The 26,148-nt window shown below is 43.9% G+C and overlaps 1 protein-coding gene across 1 annotated transcript in view; it reads right to left on the bottom strand.

Annotated features, from left to right (window-relative positions):
• LOC139328739 (voltage-dependent calcium channel subunit alpha-2/delta-3-like) overlaps positions 1 to 26,148 on the bottom strand; it is a 77,655-nt gene that overhangs the window by 33,704 nt on the left and 17,803 nt on the right. The window contains exons 13-39 of the mRNA XM_070958722.1: positions 25,672 to 25,750; positions 24,526 to 24,659; positions 24,055 to 24,072; positions 22,375 to 22,446; positions 21,845 to 21,925; positions 21,676 to 21,750; positions 20,708 to 20,791; positions 20,359 to 20,430; positions 20,182 to 20,243; positions 20,025 to 20,092; positions 19,828 to 19,873; positions 19,617 to 19,714; positions 19,388 to 19,481; positions 17,760 to 17,855; positions 17,516 to 17,637; positions 16,784 to 16,861; positions 16,622 to 16,683; positions 16,506 to 16,550; positions 16,363 to 16,425; positions 15,658 to 15,728; positions 15,486 to 15,561; positions 15,208 to 15,248; positions 14,746 to 14,801; positions 14,487 to 14,604; positions 14,252 to 14,364; positions 13,974 to 14,056; positions 12,665 to 13,373 (exon numbers count right to left, since the gene is read on the bottom strand). Coding sequence (XP_070814823.1) covers positions 13,281 to 13,373; positions 13,974 to 14,056; positions 14,252 to 14,364; positions 14,487 to 14,604; positions 14,746 to 14,801; positions 15,208 to 15,248; positions 15,486 to 15,561; positions 15,658 to 15,728; positions 16,363 to 16,425; positions 16,506 to 16,550; positions 16,622 to 16,683; positions 16,784 to 16,861; positions 17,516 to 17,637; positions 17,760 to 17,855; positions 19,388 to 19,481; positions 19,617 to 19,714; positions 19,828 to 19,873; positions 20,025 to 20,092; positions 20,182 to 20,243; positions 20,359 to 20,430; positions 20,708 to 20,791; positions 21,676 to 21,750; positions 21,845 to 21,925; positions 22,375 to 22,446; positions 24,055 to 24,072; positions 24,526 to 24,659; positions 25,672 to 25,750 — 2,100 coding nt within the window. The 3' untranslated portion in view covers positions 12,665 to 13,280. The remainder of the gene's footprint in view (positions 1 to 12,664; positions 13,374 to 13,973; positions 14,057 to 14,251; positions 14,365 to 14,486; positions 14,605 to 14,745; positions 14,802 to 15,207; positions 15,249 to 15,485; positions 15,562 to 15,657; positions 15,729 to 16,362; positions 16,426 to 16,505; positions 16,551 to 16,621; positions 16,684 to 16,783; positions 16,862 to 17,515; positions 17,638 to 17,759; positions 17,856 to 19,387; positions 19,482 to 19,616; positions 19,715 to 19,827; positions 19,874 to 20,024; positions 20,093 to 20,181; positions 20,244 to 20,358; positions 20,431 to 20,707; positions 20,792 to 21,675; positions 21,751 to 21,844; positions 21,926 to 22,374; positions 22,447 to 24,054; positions 24,073 to 24,525; positions 24,660 to 25,671; positions 25,751 to 26,148) is intronic.

The following is a 26,148-nucleotide window of genomic DNA, read 5'->3' as shown; positions in this document are numbered from 1 at the left end:
TTACCTCCAAATTTTCAGCTCTTCCTCCACCTGAACTGACCGTGAATCCATCGATGATCGAAGAGACAGACTCAGTCACACTGAACTGTCAGACTCCATCATCTGTTTCTGTGTCTCAGTGTTTTTTTCGCACTGTAAGAGGAGGAACTTCCAAAGGCTTCTCTTGTCTGCAGACACTGACAGGAACTGACCTGCTGAAGATGTCACACCAGAGTTCACCTGCTGAGGTTCAAGTGAAATGTTATTACAGTGTAAAAGTTCGAGAATTAGATTCTGCATCTCCACACAGTGACACATCCTCCATCATCGTACGCAGTGAGTGAACACTGCTTTTATGAATATTTCAGTAACTTGCTACAGTATGAGCTCAAACAGCAAAGTGATCCTCGACATGGAGGTCAGGCTGTCAGACGATGTGCTTGAAGATTTTCAATGATTCTTCTCTGCCATTAAAATTGTATCATTGGAAATGTTGTTTAAATTAATTAAGATATCAGTTGTTTAATCCAACATGTGCTTAAATTTTCAGCTCTTCCTCCACCTAAACTGACCGTGAATCCAGCAGTGATCACAGAGACAGACTCAGTCACACTGAACTGTCAGACTCCATCATCTGTTTCTGTGTCTCAGTGTTTTTTCTACACTGTAAGAGGAGGAACTGTCAGAGGCTTCCCTTGTCTGCAGACACTGAGAGGAGCCGAGCTGCTGCTGATGTCACATCAGCGATCACCTGCTGTGGTTCAAGTGATCTGTTTTTACATTGTAAAGCTTGGAGGCACAAATTTTCAATCTCCACACATTAACACATCCTCCATCACCATACGCGGTGAGTAAACACAAACATATCTTGTTACAGTATGAGCACAAACAACAAAGTGGCTCTCATCATGGTGGTCAGGTCTTCAGAGGATGTGTTAGACAACTTTCAGTGGGCAGCCTCTTCCATTATAAATTTATCACTCAGAATATTTTTTAATACATTTGAATCTCATTAACTTAATTCAACATATGCTTACATTTTCAGCATCTCTTCCACCTAAACTGACCGTGAATCCAGCAGTGATCACAGAGACAGACTCAGTCACACTGAACTGTCAGACTCCATCATCTGTGTCTGCGTCTCGGTGTTATTTTTACACTGTGAGTGGAGGAACTGTCAAAAGCTTCTCTTGTCAGCAGACACTGACAGGAACTGACCTGCTGAAGATGTCACACCAGAGTTCACCTGCTGAGGTTCAAGTGAAATGTTATTACAGTGTAAAGGTTGGAGAGTTACATTTTCCATCTCCACACAGTGACACATCCTCCATCATCATAAGCAGTGAGTGAACACTGCTTTTATGTATATTTTAGTAGCTTGCTACAGTATGAGGTCAAACTGCATGGTTGTCTTTGACATGGAGGTCAGGCTGACAGATAATGTGTTTGAAGACTTTCAGTGACCATATAAATGTATCATTGGAAATGTTTAAATAAATCAAAATATCTGTTGTTTAATCCAACATGTGCTTAATTTTTCAGCTCTTCTTCCACCTAAACTGACTGTGAATCCAGCAGTGATCACAGAGACAGACTCAGTCACACTGAACTGTCAGACTTCATCTGTTTCTGTGTCTCAGTGTTATTTTTACACTGTGAGTGGAGGAACTGTCAAAAGCTTCTCTTGTCTGCAGACGCTGACAGGAACTGAGCTGCTAACAAGTCAAAGTTCACCTGCTGAGGTAGAAGTCAAGTGTTTTTACACTGTAAATTTTGGAGAGATAAATTCTCCCTCTCCACACAGTGACACGTCCTCCGTCTTCATACACAGTGAGTGCATTACTTCTCTCATTCTTTCATTTGTTATCATATAGTGTTAGTGTGTTAGCGTTAGTTAAAAATGTGATCACTGAGGTGTGACAGGACTGCTGTGAATGTGAGCACTGTTTGAAGTTGTTAAATAAAATGTACTTGACAGCAGAACAGTGCTTTGTATTTAATGACTTTACATTAATTTTTGCAGGAGGAAAACCACAGATGATTGTTCAGCATTTTGATGGTGACTACGTTCTCTTTACTTGCTCTCTGCCTGGATCTGCTGATCATGATACGAGATGTAACCTGTACTTTGGAAAAGCAAGTGATCCAGTTGTAACAATGACCATCAAACTGAAAAGATCCACAAAAACCCAGCAGTGGTTCTGCCAGTTTACAGTCAAAATCGATGAGCTCCTGAATAGTATACATCTGGTTGAACAAAGGGATGCCAGCTGTGATTCCAGTTTGGGACGTGAACCCAATTTTTTGTCTCCTCGTAGTGATGGATACAGCTTGACTGGTAAGTCAGAGACGACATGAATACACGTGCTACAGTGCCTTTATGTGACACAACACAGCATTTCCATTATCCATTCCACAATTAATGAATGTATTCTGAGTGAACTGCCAGTGAAATTGTAAATTCAGATGCCACAAAGTATGTCTCCACATATGAGTTTGTCTTTCATTGAATACATTAATGCCATCCATCAAGGGCATTTTGATTATACCCCCTCAAAGACTGGAGGGCAGTGCAAAGCAGGAAAAAACAAAAGATTGTCATGCCTGATAAATTCCATTAGTGTTTGAATATCTCTAAACTTGACTAGAAGACTTTTACTTAGTTTATTTTTTAAACAAAGCAACATTTGGCAGTGGCCAGCAGGCCTTTAGCCTACTTGGCTTCATTAGCAGGGATGTGGGTAGAGTGAATAATATCAAATGTAATCATTTTATTACTAAAGTAATAATAAAGTAATTATATCAAACAAAGGGCCATAAACAAATGCGTAGTTTGGCCTATATCATTCATACTGTAGAATTCAGATGTCAGCCTCTCTCACGGACCTGATGCAATATTTATCATGCAGCTTGTTGTCATTTGTATAACTACCAAAACCAACCCAAATCTGTTTGGGGGATGAGCAAAAGTTTAAGGGTCACTAAAGTCATTTGGATTTACATCTTTGGACCCTGAAAGTCTTTACAATATTTCATGGCAATCCACGAATATCATAACCAAAGTGGTGGACCGACTGACTGATGTTGCCGCCCCTAGAGCTGCGCTGCTGGAATGGCTAAAAACATGGTTTCTACTGTAATGTTTTGTGCTCAAGTGATTGCATAAATAAGAGAAATCACACAAATGTTAATGTATTTGTACACACAGAAAACTGACGGGCACAAATCTTTCTTACTGTAGATATTATTGAAAAAGAATCAAGCAAAGCTCCCACACAGTACACATCAGTATTTGCTATGACCACAGGTAGGACACGCTCTGCATCTAAATATTCACAACATCATCACTCAATTATTATCACTTAAAAGATCTGAAAAGTTATTTTGTGTCTGTATTCACCAGATTTAGCTGTCAGTAGGCCTGCTGTTTCCACTTTTGTAACTCATGTGAAATCAAGATCAGGTAACAAAATTCTAGATGTATTAAGTGTTAAATGAGTCAGTCATAAATGACATGCTTTTCTGGTGATTCGCTCATGAAACGACAGTTATGTATGTAACTACGATTCTATGAATCCTTGATGACCGCCAGAGGCGGTGCCTTAAGTGCTGAATGACTCCGTCTCGCGCTTGCGCAGGTCTAGAAGTACTACCAACAAAGTCACCTGTGAGTGACCCCCTGACGACCCCGGACAGGCTATAACTTCCGGTGTCGTCAGAGGATCTGTTCCTGCAGAATCTTCTTGCGAAGCCACAAGGATTCTGAGTGACTGAACGCTCTGGTGGTCATCCAGGATTTATAGAACCGTAGTTACATACGTAACTGTCGTTCTATTTCATCCTTCCTGACCGCCAGAGGCGGTGCCTTAAGCACTGGATGACCAATACCAACAAAGTCACAAGGAATCCAAAATGCATACCTCATTGACTGGAAGCAGAAGAACTTGGTAGGAGGACTACACCCAGTGGGTGAGGAGAGGCAATGTTTACTCGATAGAACCTTGCAAAAGTGATCGGCACATATTGCCTCCAGGGGCACCCCTCTCAGGACAGCCCATTATGTGGAGACACTTCTCACAGAGTGGCATCTCACGCCAGCTGGCAGGGGACAGCCACCCGTCTTATATGCGTCCATGATCCGATGAGACGGATGCTGTTTGGAGAAAGCACAACCTTTCTTAGGACCACTAAAACACACAAAAAGCTGGTCCGACTGGCGTATACCCACAGTACTGTCCACATAGGCTCTCAGAGCCCGCACAGGACACAACAGCACCGACTTCTCGTCCCCTTCCCCTACTGGCGGGTTAAACCGAGCCAGCTGGATAGGCTGATTAAGGTGCGAGTTTGACAAAACCTTTGGCAATAATGCAGGATTTGACCATAAGGTGACCCCTGAACCGTCTGAGTTCCACCGCAGGCAAGAACTGCTGATCGACAAGGCATGAAGCTCACTAACATGTTTCGCTGCGGTGATAGTGAGGAGGAAGGCAGTCTTCATTGACAACCACCGTAGGCCTGCCTGTGCCAGGGGCTCAAAGGGTGGCGAGCATCTCAGAGCCCCCTTCAAGAAGAGGGACACCAACCTGTGGCATCCCACCGTGTTGTCATCGACTGGAACATGTCGAGATGAAATGGCGGCCACGTACACCTTCAGGGTAGAGGGGGACCGACCGCTATCCAGGAGAGACTGCAAAAATTCCAAAATAGTAGACACAGAGCAGTGCACAGGGTCCTCATGCCTCCCTGAACACCAACCAGAGAACAGCCGCCACTTGTTCTCATACTGTACCCGGGTAGATGGTGCCCTGGCGTTCAGAACAGTATTCTGGATGGTGCCTATGCACTCATTCAGCAGTGGATCAAGCCCTGCAGAGGCCAAACCCACAGCTGAAGACGGCAAGGGTTGGGATGCCACACCTGGCCCCCCAGCTGAGACAGGAGGTCCTGTCGGGAAACCGCCATGGTGGGCTGTGACAGAGCCTGTGCAGGAGAGGAAACCACGTCCGTCCTGGCCAGAAGGGGGCCACGAGCAGCAGTCTGTGGCCCCGCTGAAGAACCCTCTGCAGCGTTGCCATAATCAGAGGGACTGGCGGGAATGCATACAGGAGTACCTCTGGCCACTCGTGTGCCAGGGCATCCTGCCCCAGAGGGCTGCTCTCCTCCATCCAGGAGAACCAGAGAGGACAATGGGTAGTCTCTTCCGAGGCAAAGAGATCCACCTCCGCCCTGCCAAAGAGGCCCCAGATGTGGAGCACCACCTCTGGGTGAAGCAGCCACTCCTGTGGGGAAGGCTTGCAGCGGGAAAGGAAGTCTGCTACCTCGTTCTGCCTCCCCGGTAGATACATTGCCTTCAGGCTGGCTAGGCGGGGGGCTGCCCAAGTCAGGAGGCCCCAGGTCTCCTGCAGCAACCGCATTGACCTGGTACTCCCTTGGTGATTTATTTGAGAAACGTCTCGATGTTGTCCGACCGTACCAGCACATGCTTCCCCCTCAAATATGGGAGAAAGTGCTTGATCGCCAGGTGCACAGGCCGCAGCTCTAGCACATTGACATGCTCCATGCGGGCCTGAGCAGACCACCGCCCCTGAGCTGCTCTGTTCTGCCACACTGCACCCTACCCTGAGAGGGAAGCATCTGTTGTGACGGTCTTCTGATGAGCCGGAACAGAACCCATTCGCATGCCCTGTAACATGAAGGCCCTTTTTTCTCCACGGAGACAGAGGAAGGAGGCAGCGCTATGACACCCTGATCTTCCTGTGCCTGTGCCACTTGGCATCCAAGTGAAAGCTGTTCAGCCACTGTTGAAGAGGGCGAAGTGACAGCAAGCCCAAAGGAACAACAGTCGCGGCAGCTGTCGACTTGCCCAGGAGACGTAGATACTACACGTAGGGCAATCATCTGCCCTGCCGGAAGAGGGGAAGGAGGCGGAGGATGAGGACAAGCCTTCATGGTTGCAGAGTCCAGGGCCACACCGAGGAAGGTGATACTCTGGGAGGGGATCGGACAGCTCTTTTTGATGTTCACCCTAAGACCCAGCCGGGCTAGGTGAGCCAGGAGAGCAGCCGTATCCTGCACCACTTGAGACTGGGAAGGTGCACACACCAACCAGTCGTCTAGATATGGAAGGATCTTCATGCCACGTGACTGCAGGGGAGAGAGGGCTGCTGCCATACAGCGGGTGAACACCTGGGAGAGGGAGAGAGAGGGAGAGACCAAAAGGTAGCACCCTGAACTGAAAATGACGGCCTTGACAGGCAAACCGAAGGAATTGCCTGTGGTGAGGTATGATGGGAACATGAAAATAGGCATCCTTCAGGTCGATGGAAGTGAACCACTCCCCTTCGGCAACCACATGCAGAACCTCTGCCATGGTGAGCATGTGAAATGGCATGACCTTCAGAAATCTGTTGAGGTCCCTGAGATCGAGGATGGGGCGAAATCCGCCATCTTTCTTTTCCACCAGAAAGTACGTCGAGTAGTATCCCCCGGGCTGTGACAGGGGATCTACTGGCTCAATGGCACCTTTGACCAGGAGGGCAGACAGCTCTTGGTCCAAGGCTAAGGCTTTTGCCGGGTCGCCTATGATGGTCATTTTGACCGGGCTGAAGGCAGGGGGCCGGCGTTGGAACTGCAGTTTGTTCCCCTGGGCTAGGGTGGACACCACCCAGGGGTCTGAGGTGTAAGCAGCCCAATAACTGAGCTGCTGCTGGGAAAAGCAGCTGACGACCGGCCCCGGAACTTCAGTTCCTGGCCCAGCCTTTGGAGGCTCTGGGGGGGGTGCCGGTTAACATCCAAGGCCCGAGGCTGACTAGAAGGCTGACAATCAGGCGCCCGAAGATCCTGAGCTGCCCACCGAGCTGGCTGCTGCACTGGCCCTTGCACTGGCCACTGCACTGGCCGCGCAGGCCTCTGGTAGCTACCAAAACAAGCCTGTGACTGAGAGCGGCGCTGTGCAGCTGCTGAAGAACTAGGTCGAGCAGGGGGAGGCACGCTCCTGTGGAGACCTGAGAACTGCTGTCTAGTCTGCCTGGCTTGGACCGTCCTAAAGCGGCCGACCCAAACAACTCTCCTGGTTCCACTGGAACACTGCTGAGGGTCCTTCTGCACGCCCCTGAGAGGGGCGACTGAGCCAGCCAAACCTGGCGGCCAGCCTGGACCAGGGTGGACATCACACGCCCTCGATCCCTGGTCATTAGGGCGAAAGTCTGCAGGGACGCATCACTAAAATTATGAGCTGATGTGTCCTGTGTAGTCTCCTGAAGGCAGGCTGAGAGGGCGAGCATGAGGTGTGACATCGAGTTACCGATGCATCCCATACGAGCTGCTGCATCATAGGCTTTGGAGAGCATATCATCTGTGACACGACACTGGAGTGAAGGACACCTCGCATTCAACCTCAGGGCCTCATCAGGAGAGACTACGAGTGCAGCCACCGTCGGCTCAACAGCTGGCATGCGGCCAAGGCCAAACTTGGCCGCATCCTGCATGGCTGCCAGTGTTTGGCCATGAGACGTCGCATGAGAAAGAGCCCTGGAATCTCTCCAACATGCATGCAACTCCTTCAGGTACTCCTCTGAAGGAGGCACAGTGAATGTGGCAGGGGCTGAACTGCGCCTGAAAAATGCGCTCACCGGAGCTGGTTGGGCTTGCGGTACGTCTAGCTGCAGGCGAGCCAAGACCATGCGAATGATGGCCCCCATGGAGCTACCCTCTGAGCAACCACCTGAACTATGGGCTGAGGAACGAGAGCCCGCTTCTGAGGGATGGGAGGCGGTGTCAAGAGAGACAGTGTCTGTCCCATATTCCCCAAATTCATTGGCTGAAGCCGCCGTTGAGAGGATGTCATCCTCTGGACCCGACAAAGCCACATGAGGGACAGGCGCACACGCATTCCCTGCACCAGTCCCCGTCTGGAGGGCTAAAAAGATGGACTTCATCTGATTACAGCTCTGCTGTCAGGAGGTCCACTCTGGAAGCAAGCTTGCACTCTTTAGCCTTCTTCCTGGAGGAACCACCTTCAGTGTCCGGCGCCCGCTGCTTTGGCCGGCCAGTCCGGGCTGGGGACAGCCTGTGACCGTCAGTGAGGCCTTCTGGTGAGGGGGCACCACCAAAAAGTCATTCCACCTCAGCCAGTGTTGCAGTCCGCAGCGCCTGGGGCCTGAAGCTGCAGTTCATGCAGGGGTCCTCTGAAAGACCTTCCCTCAGGTGCTCGAGGCCAAGACATGAGGGGCAAAAGTCATGACCATCCTCAGGCTGCAGAGGAGCCATACAGGCGGTACAAGAGTGAGAAGTCATCATAATGGCGGCCACCAATTATGAAGAACCACTCTCAAAAAATGATGTATGCTGGGAATGGGAGCAAAAATCCCGACTTCCCAACAAAGTTGCAAAGAGAACCAAAGAGGTTACAATAAAAGTAACTCAATGACAGTACTACAAAAAAAGGTGAGCCAAATAAGGAATGCTGTAGCAAACCCCACCCCACAGCATATTATGACCGAGTTGCCACCAAAACAAAACAAATTAACACAGCAAGCACCGTTGCTAACCCCAAATCAAGAAGGGACGCTGCAAAAGTACAAGATACAACCATGTCCTTACCAAAACAATCAGATTAGCTCAAGCGAAAGCACTGCTGCTAACCGTAACAAGACAGAACAAACACATCTATGCTGGGAGAGGGAGCGAAAACACAGCCATCACCAACAGGTCGTTACTGCAAAGCTACTAAATAATAAAGTTAGCTCAAGCGGACACACTGCTGCCAACTGTAAAGATAACAGAGCACAACTAAGCTGGGAGAGGGAGCGAAAACACTGTCGTCACCAACAAAGTACAATATGCGCTGATTAGTGGTACTTTACCGGTCGAGTCCAACTGTAAGATGAGGGCGAACCAAATAAAGGAGCGTCGACGATGCCAGTGAGACAGCACACACTGCCTCCCGGAAGGACAGCTTGCCGCAGCCCTTGGAGGGCGAGCACCTTGCAGCTCCAACCAGCAGTGAGCAGTCACAAGGCTACTGGCAACAAGCTTCCAATACTTACTTCCAGCTACTGTTAACTAGCCACAGTTAAGTGACGGTGATAATTAGCTCCAAGCTAATGCTACGGCCGTAGTACCTGCGAAGCGAGAAGAACAAAGGAACAGATCCTCTGACGACACCGGAAGTTATTGCCTGTCCAGGGTCGTCAGGGGGTCACTCCCAGGTGACTTTGTTGGTATTACTTCTCGACCTGCGCATGGGCGAGACGGAGTCATTCAGTGCTTAAGGCACCGCCTCTGGCGGTCAGGAAGGATGAAATAGAACTGACATCCATTTTCTTTTAGACTGCAGTTACTGGAAAATTCTATTCACATTATCCTTTATGTGAGCGTAGACCAAGTAACACTGAGTTTTATCTCTACTTTCCTAGTACCAGTGAAAAGGGCATCAGGTGACACATCTCAGTTTCTCAATGATTGACTTTATCCTGGTTTTTGTTACTTTATGAAATGAGGAAGTGATGCAGCAAACATTTTTTAAGACTTTTTTTATACTATTTATGTATTACAGTATATCAGACACTTGATGGGCTGACCACTAAAACCAGCACGTTTCCTGTAACCCCACAAAACCAAGCACCAAGTGAGCAAGAGGCACATACTGCTTATTGTCAATATAGAAAAAAATGATGTTTTTCATTTGACATTTTTCAGCAAGTTCATTCGAGCTGTGCAAACATATCCTTCCTGCAGTCTTCCTGCTTTTGTCTTAGAAGTGAAACTGACACTTGTTTGTGGCCTCCAAAACAGAAAGATGGTTGTTGAAGCTGGGAGTATTTGCAGCTGGTTTTGGAGTAACTGTGGGTGTTATCTTACTGGGGCCGGCACTCGTCTGTCACAAAAGAGGAACCGGTGAGAACTCACTTTATGTGTCCGCTAAAGTGTGAATGTATTTTTCCTCCCTGCTGTGTGAAACAGCTCGTACAGAATCTCAGCAGAGGATTAGGCTGAGAGAGCTAATGCCCCTTTTTAAGAATGTAAATCGTACACAACCCTATGAAATACCACATAAGGAGGAGGTTTTGGTGGTGACAGGAGTTGCAGCACCAGACGGCAGAGTGATGAGTGTCAGTTCATAATGTCTGCTCTATACACCTGTACACCACCACTTTGACTGGATGTTACTAGTTACTGTTGTCACACAGCTGTGAAAGAGCCAATAATTAAATTAAATGAAGCATATCAGAAACAGCTGATGCCAATCAGCCAACACAAGCACAACTTCAACACTGTGCTATCTCTTTCTGGTTTTTCAGACAAATTTTCTTTCAAGAGGTAAGAAACACTTTTACAGCAAAAGCTGGTTGACCAAGTATTTTCTCCAACTTTTTCATACAGATGTTCTCTTATTCAGTTCAAGTAGCTGCCCTGTGCAGCTTGACCTCTAATTCATGTTTGGGGGCAAGAAATATATCCCTCTGGATACAATGTTTACTGTCCTATGGTGCGTTCTGCTTACTTGTATATTAAGGGCACTCTATTTATTAAATCTCTGTTTCCCTTTATATCTGTATAGGACACAAGCCAATGTCACAGGTAATGTCTCACATTAAATAATGTAACAGTATGTACTGCATTTATAGTTTGGTCTTCTAGTGTACTGAGGTGTGTTTATCCTCTGTTGCAGATGATTTCATATGCATGACAAATCTTGACCATGGAGATTTGGTAATTAAAAAAACAAAACAACTTTACTCAGACATAATTATAATAACAAGGTCAATTTATATGTAAAGGTCTTCTCTCACTTCTGGTCCCATCTTACCTTTCATCTTAAGTCACCTGCAGGTAACGATGCAACTGACAGTGTGGCCACCTCAGTACCTGGTGCTGACTGTGCTACTGGTGAGCTGCTCTTTCCTTTACACCTTCTTCAACACAGTGTAAAGCTCTTGTACAGAATGAAGTACAGGTTTCATGCTGTGCATACCATTATGTATAATAGATGATTATAACTGAAGACTTATTATTAGAATTTACAGTTGCACAATGACTGAAATTCTTGATATAGACGGTGCAGTAAATTACCAAACTTGCCTTCTCTCTTACTTGCAGGCACTGCACTGCTGAACAGGCAAGAACCTCAAAATAAGGATGTAAGTTAGACATGGGACACAGTGTTGAATGTGTTTGTTATATAGGTTTACAGATTCTATACATCAAAAGACTCTTACAGTTGTTTCTTTCTTTTATAGTCTTCCGCATACCAATTGTACTACACCATCTCTGAGGAGCCGCCACCATCAGCCCTGAAGGACATGGTGTACAGCACTGTACAGGAGCACTGAAACTCAAACTTTTTAAACCTGAAATGACAAACAGAAAGCAGAAAACCTAAAGAGCTGTTTTTAATTGATGTGGATTTTCTAAACTTGACTTTCATAGTGCACTAAAAAAACTGGATGTCAAAATGTTTTACTTTCATTCAGTGACATTTGCATCTTGAACTACCATCCAACAGTAACAGTACTCTCTGTTGAGTGTTTATACAAACCAAAAGGACATGATTATATTGAACGTATCTACAAACTGCCAATGAAAATGTTGATACTCAAAACTGCTAAAATATTACCAAACTACTAAAATATTTGTTCCTGGCAATCCAAACCTCATTTATGTTTTCACGGTCATGTTGAGGCAACTCCAAGCACATGGTTACCGTAAGGGAAAGCTTGTGAGGTGATAAGGTAAGGTAATGCACCTTAGTGACAGGGGGTGTGGGCGCTGGGGCAATTTCATTTTAAGCTCACCAACACGTCCTACATCTGTGAGACATTAGCTCATTTGTGGCTGTGTGGGATGGCTTATTGTAAGAGCTGGCTTTTCTTTGGCCTTCATACCACAGTTTAGACTAAAGCCAACTCTCTTTGAATGTAATGTGTGGATTATGTTGTTACGTATGATATGTCCCTATGTTCTATCAAGGGCCACCAGACATTACATGCTAAATGTTAGCACCTGCATCAGATACTTACTGTATTTAAGTATGTCATCTGAAGTGAAACTGAAGTTGTTTAGCTTCAATTTTATCACAAGCTTTATGTGATGTACATATACCACTAGTCGTGTCATTTTAGGAAAAAGCAACATGTAAGACAAACAATAAGAAGTACAATAAGAAAGCAACAGAAATGATGAGCAAAGTGTATTTCTTCTGAACCAGTTGGCTAACACTGTGGTAGGTTTGATCTAAATATACAGTCCCACATGTACTGTGGCTTTATAAATGACGTCAAGTGTAGCCTATGTGTTTCTGTGGCCTGTCTGTCAGTTTGGTTCTCCTCTGATGCTTGCTGTGGTTTTCCTGAGAACAAGTTCTGCAACACACACACACACACACACACACACACACACACACACACACACACACACACACACACACACACACACACACACACACACACACACACACAGATGGAGACGAACACAACAGCTAAAGGAACAACAGTATTTCTTTGTATTTATTCATCAGCTTTCTTAAACATGTGGTTAGGAGTCTGTGGTCACCTTGACAAATTATGAGTAGATGGATGTATCATTCTGTCATCTTCTTCATGCACCTAAAGCTTGTCTGAAATGTCTTCTGTTTTAAAACAAAGAGAAACTGGCAGGTATTTTACAAGATCCATATTATTACTGACAAACAGAATTCAATTCCAAAATAAACTTAAACTATTGGAAGGAAGAAAACTACGATGGTACTGTCAATTGTTTTTGGCCATTTACTGCCGAAAATATAGACCGCTCTGCATTATTTTCACGTGACAAAAAGTGCATTTTACATTCTGCAGACTTTTACATGAGCCTTCATTTTTTTCCCAACAACAAATAAACACATTTAATGTCTTACAGTCACAAAGGACCTGTTTTATACTTTGACAAGAAACACCTGCACTCCTTCTTTGACAAGAAATAGCTGTACTCTTTGTTTTTACTGTTAACATACTGCATTTCTTTCTCTCATCTCATTTCAGCACACATTCAGGACAATATGGCAAACTGTCAGTGGTCTGATGCTCTGAGCAACATCACCAAGCACTCCCATTAGTCTCATTTTCTCTTGCTGCACCACATCATTTATGTTTTCTGCATTAATGGATGTGAGTCTCAGTGCTACAGATAAAGATTTTTTCTGAGTAGAGCGCTGCCTTTTGCAGAAGTATGAGCAATTCATTTCTGAATGTTCTCTATGTGTTTATAAGCTTCTTCTTGTTGATTTAGTCCTTACTGAAGTCCATTTCTGCCGCTAATGGTCACCTGCTGATGGTCGCCACTATCAGAGGGAGCAGAGCTGCTGTTAGAGGACTGGACAGGCGTGTTGCTGAACCACACTCCATGGCATTTTCCTGCAGAGAACACAGTCATCAGGGTTTGATGTGAATATCAACAGGGTGGATACAACTTGTACTGTTTGGAAAAGACAGTAGTGGAAGCTAATAGATGTGAGCTTGCTGTTGTTGAACAAGGTGGATCTTAATCTCATAGCTTTGACCATCATTTCGATTGATCATGATAACACGGTACAAACAAAAGTGACTACTGAGATCTGGGAACACTGCAGCATCACTACAGCCCAGTCACTCTGAATTGCTGCCCCCAGCTGGAGCCTCTTACGCTGCCAAAACTTACATTACAAAGGGCAAACTGCAGCAGTCTCATGGCAGTAAATGGTTTGAGCTTTCATAATCACTGCTCCTCCTCATGGATAAATAAAGCATTGCAACTGGTTTCCACAACTGGAAGATACAGCAGCCAGTTAGCTTAGCTTAGCATGTAGACTGGAAGCAGGTGGAAACCGCTAGCCTGGTTTGCACCTCTAGCTAATTAACATCTTATATGTTATACATATTAATTCATGCATAACTCAAAAGGCAAAGACAACAAGTTTGAGTTTTTTTGCACATGTAGACTCACACTTGTATGCAAACAAACACACAGTCTCATACCTCAGGGTGGAATGGATGACATGATTCAGGCTTCTTCCTGTCCTTCTGAAACTTCAGTCTGTCACATTTTAATGACTCATTGTGTTCAAAGGCGTCAAGGGTGTAAATACATCACCAGGACTTGTTTATAAGTTCAGATCTCACACACACACAGCTCGGCGTGAAACTGAAGACTTAAGTGGTGCAATGTATAAAATCAATTCTAAAGAGGAAATGAAATAATTCTCATCGTCAGTAAATATTCTTATGATCTAAGCAATCTTGAGCTGAAAGGATATACATGATCTCAATGGGATCCATGGTTACTGGAGGAGCACCGCTGCAGTCGCACTTATTGTCCACAACAACCATGAAGAGGTTGCTGCTGGGAATCTGCTGTATGACAAAAGATCTGCAGGCCAAACAGAGACAGTGACCAGCATTAAAATGTTACAATGAATAGTAGCAGACTGGACATCTACCGTTTAAGATATAGAGATACTGTGAACTATTTTAAGAAGCCTAAAGCAGGACCTGATACAGCCTTCACAGTCGATGTTTCCTGTTGTTTCTTTGATGGTGCGTTCAGAGACGAAGGCAGGGTACTCTGTGTCACATGGCACCATCATGGTTTTACCCCGAGATCTCTGAGCTGAATGTGTGACAAAGCAAGTTTAAGTGAATGGCAGAAGCTGACAAAACCACAGATATACAGAGAAGATTTCTGGCTTTCAGTCATACTCTCTCTCACACACCTACATGCCTGGAACATATATTTATCAACCACAGTTACCTGTGACTGAAAGATCCACGTTCCACCAGCTGTACAGGTTAAATTCTAGCAGAAAACTTTAAAGAAAAAACAAACAAATGTCATATTAAAACAAATGTTTCCAGTGACAGTTTAATTAATATGAGTTAACACAAGGATATGCACTACCTAATGCTTAATGTCTTGATAAAAGGGTATAAATACTTAATGAAGACATTATTACCATTTAAGGATATAAACCAAACATAATAAGTCTTAAGTTACCATTAACAGTGTGTCTGGTTACTGGATGACATTAATATCAGTAGATAGAAGATAGGACGTGATTTTAGCTGAGTTATTAAACTGATGCAACCAATCATATTTTAAAACTTACTGTTGTTCTTATCAATAATAATAATTTACATTGATATACTGTCATTACAAAGCATTCCCATATTATGTACATCATATCTGTATGTGTATTTTTTGTGTTACTCTTACATGACAAGTTCAGTCAGAAGCCACTTAACAACGGAGAAGGGCTGGAAGAGAGAGAGAAAAACACATAATGTTAGAATCTGTATGCAAAAATGAAATCATGTTTCAGTTTGTTTCAGTGTCTCAGTTCATTTTGAGACTCTACAGTATGCTTATGTTCCATACAGTGTTATCACAAACCCTGAAAAAGGTATCTACGCTGCTGATTTTGACTTAGGTCATACAAATGCAGATGCGCAGTGGTGTACCACATATCCACCAGCTGATGTTCTGTCACTCACGTCTGATAGAGTGCGTGCACTGTCGCTGCTCCCAGCATACTCTTTGCAAAGGGCCTGATAATCATACAGCGTGATCCTGCAACACACACAGAGTAGCAAACATGACATGCATAACAAGAAGGTTTAATGTATCCGTGCAGGGCTCGGGGGGATGTTATATCGTGTCTCAGACCTTTTGAAGGACCCCATCTGGAGAAGTTTGTTCATAACAGCACCCTCCACCTCTCCAAAGAAGAGCCCTGTCTGAGAGAGAAGTTGTGTCAAAGCACACAGGCACATAGCTTAACACGCACACACTGGGTGGACAAAATAGCTGGAACATCCAATTAAGTAATTAATTAAGGACTTGCAACTAATTCAGTTAAAAATAAAGGTTTTTCTAATTTAAAATTTACACAAATTTTACTGCTGTAGATGTTTGAATTTGAGCTCATTTTAACCACTTTATAAACAGTTGGTTAGTATCTCAGTTGCTGTTAAATAAAGTAATATGTACTTAGTTTCATTCCACCATTGGACACACAATTGACAAAACTCTAAAAACTAAAAGTACAATTTCTTGAAAAATTACACCATCATTTTACAGAGTTAAGGTGGATGCTGTGATACAGTGTGTGACCACTTACATCATCAAATCTAAACATTTACTCAATGTTGAAGCGTAAAATACAAAGTAGACTTTTCTGCCGTCCCCTATATTTCATCCTATTTCCTTCAAGATCTTTCAACTTTCCTTTTTGGAAGAATGGTCCAGTGTTGCTCTAAAAACATGCTTGAGACTCTTAACAGACATTTAAACATTTAACAGATGTGTTTATGTGTTTCCATTATTTTGTTCATGGATGTAAACGTGTATAAACAAACATACAAACAGTACCTGAGATTGCTCCTCTGTGACAAGAATGAAGCCATTGTTGTCAATGAGATAACAGTTAATATCCTGTGAGGTGGGTGAATAAAAAGAATATGTTAACAAATCAACCTGAGAAGAATACACAAAGCAAAGACTTATGTTCTTACCTCGTTATCACAGCTAATGCTGCATTTTCCATCCAGAGCTGTACACTGAGCACAAAACATAAGTAGTTTAGTTTCACGCTTAATCAGGGAGCTCGTTTGTGTTGTTGAGTAGCTACCTGTCTGCAGGCCGTCCAGAACTTCCTCTGAAAGAACTCGAGCTTCATCTGGATCCCAACAGCTGAGCACAAGACCGAGCACATGAGAGACTGCACAATATCCAAAAATAAGCATAAAGATGAAGATAACAATGATGTGGCAGATGCTTTAGAGCTTGTTACCTGCAACGATGGGAGACTTTCTGTCATCAAGGAGCTGAATTGCTGTGCTGGCCAAAACCACACTCTTATTTTCCAAAGCTGCAGAGGAAGAGCAGAGGATGAATTACAAGTCATTTGATTACACTTCCTGCTCACTAGATGGTGCCCTTTGCTCAGCAGCCTCTGTTGACAGGCCCAACAGAAACCGCAGTACCAGTGCATTTCTTGCATCAAAGGAGTTCAGTCAGAGCTTTTCTACAGCCAGATGACTCTGATAATTCTGAAATGGGTGCTGTGATTGGACATTTTAGGTTATGATGGCAAAGCCCGAGCCGATGCAGTCATCATTAACAGAAAGACGGTAAATGTCATGGAGAGCAAAGCTGAATTGTCCCTCCTCAGGCCAGCGGGCTGAACGAGGGCCACTTTAACTGCATAAAAGCTGTGAGGGAGGTGAGCTGTGCTGCACATCCTATCAGTGAAAACCAGTAAAAGCCACAATCCATAACAGGCTGAAGGACATAGAAAAAGACTGATTAAGATGTTAAATGCTGGATCACCAAAGCAATGGATGGATTTCCAAAAAGTGCCTTATAAAATGCACTCTGTAATTGAAGTCAGTTAACAGCGACTTCTATATTGTACGATGCAGATCGTTCAGAAGCAATAGATTAATGTGTGGGCTCAGGGAACTTTTCTTCTGCACTGCACACGAAAGCTACAATCTCTTATCTGTGGTTTTGTTGTGCATACCTGTGCTGAAGGGGATGGAGTAGACAAATGTGCCGGGGACCTGCTCTGCTGCTCTCTTGTACCACAGAGGGAAGTGATCAGCATTAAACACACCCTCCTTGTCCTCGGCTGTCAGGAAGTCTCTGAGGAGGCACAGAGAATTAATCTGAGGTGAGGAGCAAGGGATCAGATTCATCAAGCACAACCACGATGGCGCCTCGTGCTGTAAGTAATGATTAGAGAGACGTTGAGAAGCGGCACTCACTGATTGGAGAGCTGATCGGCGGGTACAAACAGGTTGGTTCTCGACAGGCCAGTTCGTGTACCAAGGAAAGCAATCTCCACTCCTTTGTCTGAGTTCCTGTAGGTATCATGCAGAGTAGTGCCACATAAACACATCTGTGCAGCCACATAACGTAATTTAGATTTTTCTTTTATTAGCATGATGTAGACCATTTCTAAATGTTTCCATGCAGCATGACCACGTTTCTGCTCATTAAAGTGAATTGTGAAGGAGTGTTAAAGGAGAAGTTCTAAGTGTATTGAAACAGTTTTTGTCCTCCTGTACACCCGGGCTGTAACAGAAACCTGTCTTACTATAGTTCTACTGAAAGTGATGCAGGACTAAACCCATAGTCCTCATCTTCAGCAAAAATGAGCTCTTAAGTGCAGCTGCAGCTAATATGAGGCTTCAGTAGATTGAGTTAAACAAATCAAGTGTGTATCTTCTGAAGTCACGGTCTTTTAAGTACAAAATTCCCTCTGTGTGTAGCTGTCCCTGCACTACTGCACTGCAAGAGGAGTACAAGCTGTGTGTGGGTGAGCACAAAGAGGAAAATTCATCCTGAAAAGACTGTAACTTTGGAAGATACAACCTTGATTTGGGTAACTGATGAAGCCTCACATTAGCTCCACCTGAACTGTAAAATGCATTTTTGCATGAAACAAGGCCGGTGGATTTTTCATCATTTTTACCCTTGTCTCTTGCCTTGAAATTGCTTTAGGAAGGGATCTGTTCACAGTGTGTACAGGAGAGACAGTTAAAGCAACCAACACTGTTCTGAATATACAACCTCAATTCCAAGAAAAGTTGGGAAGCTTTAAAACATAAATAGAAAGAGAATTTTCTAATCCTTTTTGACATATACTCAATTGAAAACAGTATAAACACGATATATTTAATGTCTGACCTCATCAACTTAATTGATTTTTGTATATATCTGCTTATTCTGAATTTGATGCGGCAACATGTTTCAAACAAGCTGGCACAGAAGCGACTAAAGACTGGGAAAGATGTGGAACGCTCCAAAAACAGCTGTTTGGAACATTCCACAGGTAAACAGGTTCATTGGTAACAGGTGATAGTGTCATGATTGGGTATGAAAGGGGCATCCTGGAAAGGCTCAGTCGTTCACAAGCAAGAATGGAGCGAGGTTCACTACTTTGTGAACACGTGATTGCATAAAAGATGTTACTACATGGGCTCAGGAACACTTTGTAAAACTGCAGCCCCACTTTAGAATAAGGGTTGTACATAAGGGCATGTGAGTATTGTTTTCAGACATACTTGAAAAACTATGAACCAGGAATAGATCATGGTGAACAGATTTGGTTTCGATGTCTCTTTAAAAAATGTGGGTGCCACTTTCTATAAACTGTATAAAAGGGTTGTAACTAATGGCTTTGTTAAAGCTTTGTTAGATCATATAAACCATAGAGAAGAATATTTTGGGGTGGGATTAGTGTGGATTATTTCAAGAACCTTTCATGAATGATTTTCTAACAATCGTAATTACAGATGACTTCCCAACATTTACTGATGGTTTATTAGAAAACCCTTAATGACTTCTTAACACTTATGACTGTAGGCCTGAAGTGACAAAATGCTCTTACTCTGATTTGTTGAGGGCCAGCCCAGTCCAGTAGGCCTCCAGTGGAGCAGTGACCACAGCATCAAATAACACCTCTTGGATTAGCTCCCTGTCACCTGCAAAATGTTGCAGACTATTTTAAAGACCTGATCAACAAACACAGACCCCTTTGACCGAAAATATCTGATCTAACAGATAAAACAGCCTCCAAGTGGTCTAATTCATACAGGTCGGATTCAGTTGTCTCTTACATTTGAGGTGTGGTCTACGGCCAGTCATGAAGAGCTTGATGGCTTGAATCTGGGTCAGGTGACGGTGCTCGTGCTGCTCCTCTGTGTTGCAGTAAGTCCTGTGGTCCAAACAGAGCCACACTGTTACATCACAGGCCCCAACATCCCCGATGAACGCAGAGGGATAACCTACATAACGCATGAATGCCCACTTCCATAACCCCAATGTTACCATTCATCTGCCAGGGCGACATCTGGCTGTTCCAGATCACGGAGCCCTGAAAAACACAAGTCAGTAACGCTTCAGCAATGCCAGCCTGGGAAGACTGATACAATAAGCCCTCCCAAACAAGCAGGTCAGAGTGACATGCATCTCACTGCATTCCGACTTTTGTTAATAGAGTAACTGACAGAGCTGACGTGACATACCAGCTTCAACTGATACATTTCCTCTGAAGAAGTACTTTCCATGACCTCTGGAGAGAGCCACGCCGACACTGGACACACAAACAGAGGGGAGAATTGAGCAGAGAGACATAAACTGACAGAAAGTCGTTTTAGGAATGTAATAAGACTTTTCCTCCACCTGAATGGTGTTCCTTTTATGTCAGTGTAGTAATAATCATTGTGCATCTTCAGGACACGTCTCTAAAAGAGGAGCAAAAGAAGTGCAGATGAGATTTGCTCCTTTAGTCTCAAAACAAGAGAGAGAACAATCCTCATCAGATAGGGAGACACTAAACATCTTTATCTGCAGCCTCACCCCTCTATCCACTGTCTTCTTCACCTCCATAGAGAAAGTCCCTGTCCTCCTGTTCACCATAGCATTGCGCAGCTGAAAGATAAAGCAGAGAAGTCGAGGCTGGGTCACTGATGCAGCAGCCCGTATGTGGCTGCTATTTTAATGAAAATCTCGATAACTCCAGTTGATCTGAATTTGCTGGACAGACTAATGAATGAATAATCCAGTAAAAATGTGAAATCAAGGCATTGCGTCAGTTGCAAAGTACACAAAAGCACATCTAGCATTTTATATTGCACACAATATATTTGCACTGAAGGGTAAGATTTTTTTCTTTTATAATATTGGCTTTTTGGGCTTTAACACGTACGATGTCATCTTTGTCTTCCCACTCCACCTCAGAGAGATCCACGCTGCTGTAGTTGGGCTTCCTCCTCTTCTGACCATCCTGATACTGCACACAGGAACACAATATACATAATTTAACAATCCCTTTTGTGAAGTGACACTTTTTGTGACTAAACGTCTAATCACGGCTTAAACATGTCTGCTAATTTATCTTTACCCAACTGTGAAATCTGCATGTGACACAGGATTTATGAGTTTGATATTAAAGAAGTAAATGTGCTGAAAAGCTGTTCACTGTAACCTGTCTTTAGTGTTTCAGTGTTGAAGACTTGCTGTATGCTCTTGTTTTGGAGGTTTTGCTGTGTAATTATTTAACAAATCATCTGTGAAATTAACACTGTCAGGTAGATTAAAAATAATTAATATGATTGATAGGAAATCCACCCCCATTCAAGCAAATCAACATCGATGCATTAAACTGTACATGCCAAACTCTGCTACTGTATGTCGTCTGGCCAACAAGAAACAAGAAGTCAATGACTACAACCACAGCACAGTTTTAGCCACAGAGAGACACAAAAAACCAACACAGACCAACACACGCACAGTTGCACAGAGAGGAATAGCACTAACACTGGCACACACAGATCCACTAGCACAGCCATAGCTCCTGAGAAACCAGCGGTCCCAGGGCGAGCGGCTGTGGTCTCTGCCAGCGAGTGTTAAGTTACCTCTGGGAAATCTCAGGCCAGCCAGCCCTATGAGTGGCCTTTATCCCTGCATGCATACATCAAAGGAAAAGGTTGGGATTACAGACTATACGAGCCCATTCAGCCTCCTAACCAGATAACACATTTGTCTGTGTGTGCACTCATTAATGGAGGCGTTCATTTCATCATTTCGCTTATGCATACAGTTGCATGGACAAAACAAAAAGAAAAAACAGGGTAAAGTCAGGGAATGCTGTGAGACAGTTCTAAAGTGGGTTACCAAAGGTCTGAGGTCCGGGTGTGTCAGGATGTAGCCATTGTTTGTGATCGCAAATGCGTACCCATGGATTCCTAACTAGAGACACAAAATGAGATACATGAGGAAGTAATAAATGCATTTTAATAAATTCATTCACTCAAAGCAAAAGTACAAGAACAGCTGACTGCACCATATGTTTGGGGATGAGCTTCATCAGCTCCTGCAGAGGGATGTCTGTTCCTACGACCCCCAACAGAATACCCTGGTTCTTCTGCATGAAAAGATTCAAAACACACATACACAACTTTAGATGAAAACTGCATGAATATTCAGTCAGTCAGCAGTTGTGGGAGAAGTACTCGGCTCCTCCCCCAAAAGGCTCCAATACAAGCAAACGTCCTTCAGTAAAAGTAAGGAAGTTTTGCTAGCAAAATGTAAAAGTCTATGTTACATCAAAAAAGTCCTCAGTTGTCACTGATATATTTACTATATGACATAATTAGATGGTTAATGCTGATTCATCAATGTGTTGGCAGCATTTTACTGCGGTGGCTGACCAAGGTGGAGCTACTTTTAACCACTGTACATACAGTCAGGTAGTTTAGTAGCAACAAATGGAAATGATCAAGTAAACAACAGTGCGAGTTTGTCAAAAAATGCACTTAAGTACAGTACTTGAGTAACTGTACTTAGTTTTTTTAGTGTCACTCAGTCACTCACCGTTTCATTCTTTGTGCTGAACACAGGCATGGCAACTGTGGTCATCAGACTTGGGCCCGCTTTCTCATTCAACTGACAATAAAAGAAGAAAAGAAATACGGAACATAAATCAAGCACATACAGAAGATTACTTCATGTGTATTTTTTGTTTACAAATTTAAATTCCAAAGTGTTTTATTCTATTCCTAAAAAGCCTATAAACTATTCAACAAAATCCTGCGAGAACGTAAAACAGGAAAAAGGAGTGATGGAAGTTAATGAATGCTAATGCACAGCTTCCGCACAGTAGCTAATTATCAGTGAAGAGACAGCCGAACTGACATGAAATTCAATTAAAATTCCCAGATAGAAAGGAGAGGAGCGTGACTCATTGAGTGGGGAATAAGAGCTTCAGGACCTGACAATAACTAAGCCAAAGGTGGCCACAGATTTAAGTAAAGAGCACATAAAAGAGTCTAACGAAATCTAGAAACAGAGAACTATTTGACACAGATTTAGCATTTATTAGTTGTACAAAATGTATAAAAGCAGCACCCAAATGAATTCCTGCAGAATCAAACAAGATCTTGCTCACAGCCTTCCTGTTGTCCAACCTGAAGCCTGCGAGTCTCACAAGGGGCTCAGAGCAGGAGACGAGGTCAGTGCGGTAGGATGAAGGCTGACATAATTAAGCACATGAGCCCTGTAAAAGTAGGTCTGCTATTCCCTCACCTCGTCAATTGACACAGCTGATTGTGTGTGTGCTTTTGTGTGTGTGGTTCATGTTCATTTGTATATGTGCATGCATCGGAGGCAAACGAGCTGTGAAGTGCTGTGTGTACTAGCTATCTTGACAAAATGAAGAATGGTGGGTCCTTAAATTCATCACAACACACAATGGAAGAGGAAAACGGACTGCTTCAACACACACACACACACACACGCACACACACACACACACACACACACACACACACACACACACACACACACACACACACACACATACACACACACACACACACACACACACACACACACACACACACACACACACACACAGGTTAACCCAAGAATGCCTAACCACCTCCACCTCTCTCTCTCTCTCTCTCTCTCTCTCTCTCTCTCTCTCTCTCTCTCTCTCTCTCTCTCTCTCTCTCTCTCTCTCTCTCGGTCTCCCCTCCAATGTCAGTTTTATTATGGGCTTTAGGAGATAAAATGCAATGATCCACAGAATGATGAATGGTGTGTCTGAGGCTGAGATACAAGAGCACACACTCCAGAGGACAATCTCCCAACCCTTCTGTGCGTGCGTGTATGTGTGTGTGTATGTGCGTGTTTTAGTGTGTGCATGCTCATCGTCTCCATACTGGAAAGGAGTACAATAAATGCTCCTCTACTGCTCCTGCCTCTCGGAGAGAAGAACCTCTCCTAACTTTGGACTTCAAGGAAATATTAAAGCATAATGATGAAAAGTAGGAACAATGAGCAGCTATTTAACCTCTCAAGTCACTTCTACTTTATACAATATAACTCACATTTACTGAGTCCCAGTGGAAACCTTATATTACCCGTCCATGAACTCCTCTCTGCTAGTTCAGAACTATTTCTTACAGCATCTGACAACAAATACGTTATGTTTTTTATAAATATGATTCTACCTGATAGCATGTAAAGATCAGATCACATGTAGGTATTTACCTTATGAGCCTGGGAAAGCTGAAATCAAAGGACAGGGGCATAAAGTGAGTTAAAGCCTTCACACTGTGCATCGACTTTGTGGATGCAGATGTATCATGGGGGGAAGATCCATGCAGATTAATGAAGCTCATAATGAGGAATCATTCCAGCAGCATGAAGAGTAATGATGAGAAAGCAGATGCACACATGTGCACGCTTACTGTACGATACAAGGATGGACAAAATAACATGAATGCCTTTCAGTGTGATGTAATGTGGGATATCAACACCTCTCTGATACAATACAGCGTGCTGTTTTGTATTGTACATGACAGATTCCTGTTTTCATGTTAGCATGTTGCAGCTCTGTACATACAAGCATGCAGCCTCACTCATATGCAAATGCATATCGGGAAGGAGATAGCTTGGACAATCACAGGGAGTCATGATACAGCTTGAAACTGAGAAGTAAGAGTGCCGTAACTGACTTACAGCACTGTCCACGTAAGCTTCAGTCCACACTGTGTCGTGTTCGTGGTCAATGACCTTCGGGCGGCTCATCACGTGAAGATACCTCATCACGTTCTCCTGAACGTCTGCTAAGGTGGAGATTTGACTGAAATATCCTGCAATTAAACACCCACACATTAACCTAAAATGAGGCACAGCATACACATATTCCTCAGTGCATTTGAACCATTTAAGGCTACACTTGAAAATATGAAGTGGTGGAAGAAGCATCTTGTGTCTTGTAGCTCAGATTGTGGAAATACTGAAGTCATGTGTTCAAGTTTCCCACCATGCACCTTTACATTATTTTGACCAGACACCAAGAGGAATTTTGACACATACACCTCCCCCTCCTCCCAAGGAGTTCAGTGGATACACTGAGATTTAATGATGGAAAACAGAATGCAGCTTGCAACAGATTTGTATGTGATAAAATGCTACACAGAGGGCTTTGACCAGCCAGTCTGTGACATACAGTCTTCATCTGCAAAACAACTAGACATGATGGCTGCAAAATAATGGAATATTTCCTTCTGAAATGGCGTGCAGTATGTTTGCACTAACTAGTTACTTTCCACACCTGCTGATGTCCCTGACATTACTGGATTATACTGAACCACTCAGGAAACAGATCTCCAGTGTTTCAGCTTTGACCGAAACAGGAGCCATTTGACTTGTTGTCAGCTCCTGCTGTTGCTGACAATGCTTCATATTGGACATGCAAGGTTATCCCACAGCGGGGGTCTGAATGGGGAGGGATGTTTGTGTCCCCACAGTCCCTCTGTGATCTGTTTTCCTGGCTGCGACTTTCCTTTCCAGAGGGCACTCATCTGGAGCGTTGACACGTGGGAGCCATCAGCAGTGAGCAGCCAGGGGGGAGACACTCTGACAGGAAGAGGGATTAGAGTGGATTGACCTCTGACCCCCCCCAAGTGCCACTTCATTGCCTCTTGGCAGAAGGAGTCTAAGCCAGCACATACACACATGAAAACACACGTAACATACACATACACTGCCGAACCGCACACATCCTCAACCTATCATGTCACTGTGCAGAAGCACATCAGCCCATGTTCGACACTCTGACACAAAGCTGTCTTGAGAAGTGTTTATCAAAAAATCCCAAACCTTTGTTGGCACAAGCCATCCATTTGAGGTTATCAGCAAATGCAGATTCTCGTCCAATCAGGTAAGGGAATATTCGCACCTGTGCAGAAGACACATGCAAAAAACATGCAAAGTGATTCTGAGTGCTTAATCTTCCTGTCCTGATTCTATCTGACTGTGGTGCAAGAAGTCACAGCGTGTTTTCACATCCTCATGAGGAAACACTGAGCACTGAGCTCCTTTTCCAGCTTTCCAGCTCTTTCATTTCATTCTTCCCCTTTTTGCTCAGTCCATCCTGGTCATTTTTTTTTAACAGTAAGTTGTGGATTATGCTTTTCATTTTGCACTCCCTGCAGTTAAATTCATTTCATTTTCTTTCGTTGGGGGTTGGGCATGAGGGCATGTTCCACTGTCCTTTTAAAGAACGCTGTGTGACACTTTGCCAAACCTGCATGGCTCATTGGCTCCAGATGCTTTGCCTAGCATAAAGCATATAGA

Source organism: Chaetodon trifascialis, chromosome 3 (genome assembly GCF_039877785.1).
Source record: "Chaetodon trifascialis isolate fChaTrf1 chromosome 3, fChaTrf1.hap1, whole genome shotgun sequence".
NCBI lineage: Eukaryota > Metazoa > Chordata > Actinopteri > Chaetodontiformes > Chaetodontidae > Chaetodon > Chaetodon trifascialis.
The sequence above is the reverse complement of the archived record's forward strand: the minus strand, read 5'-3'. Positions and strand labels throughout refer to the sequence as shown.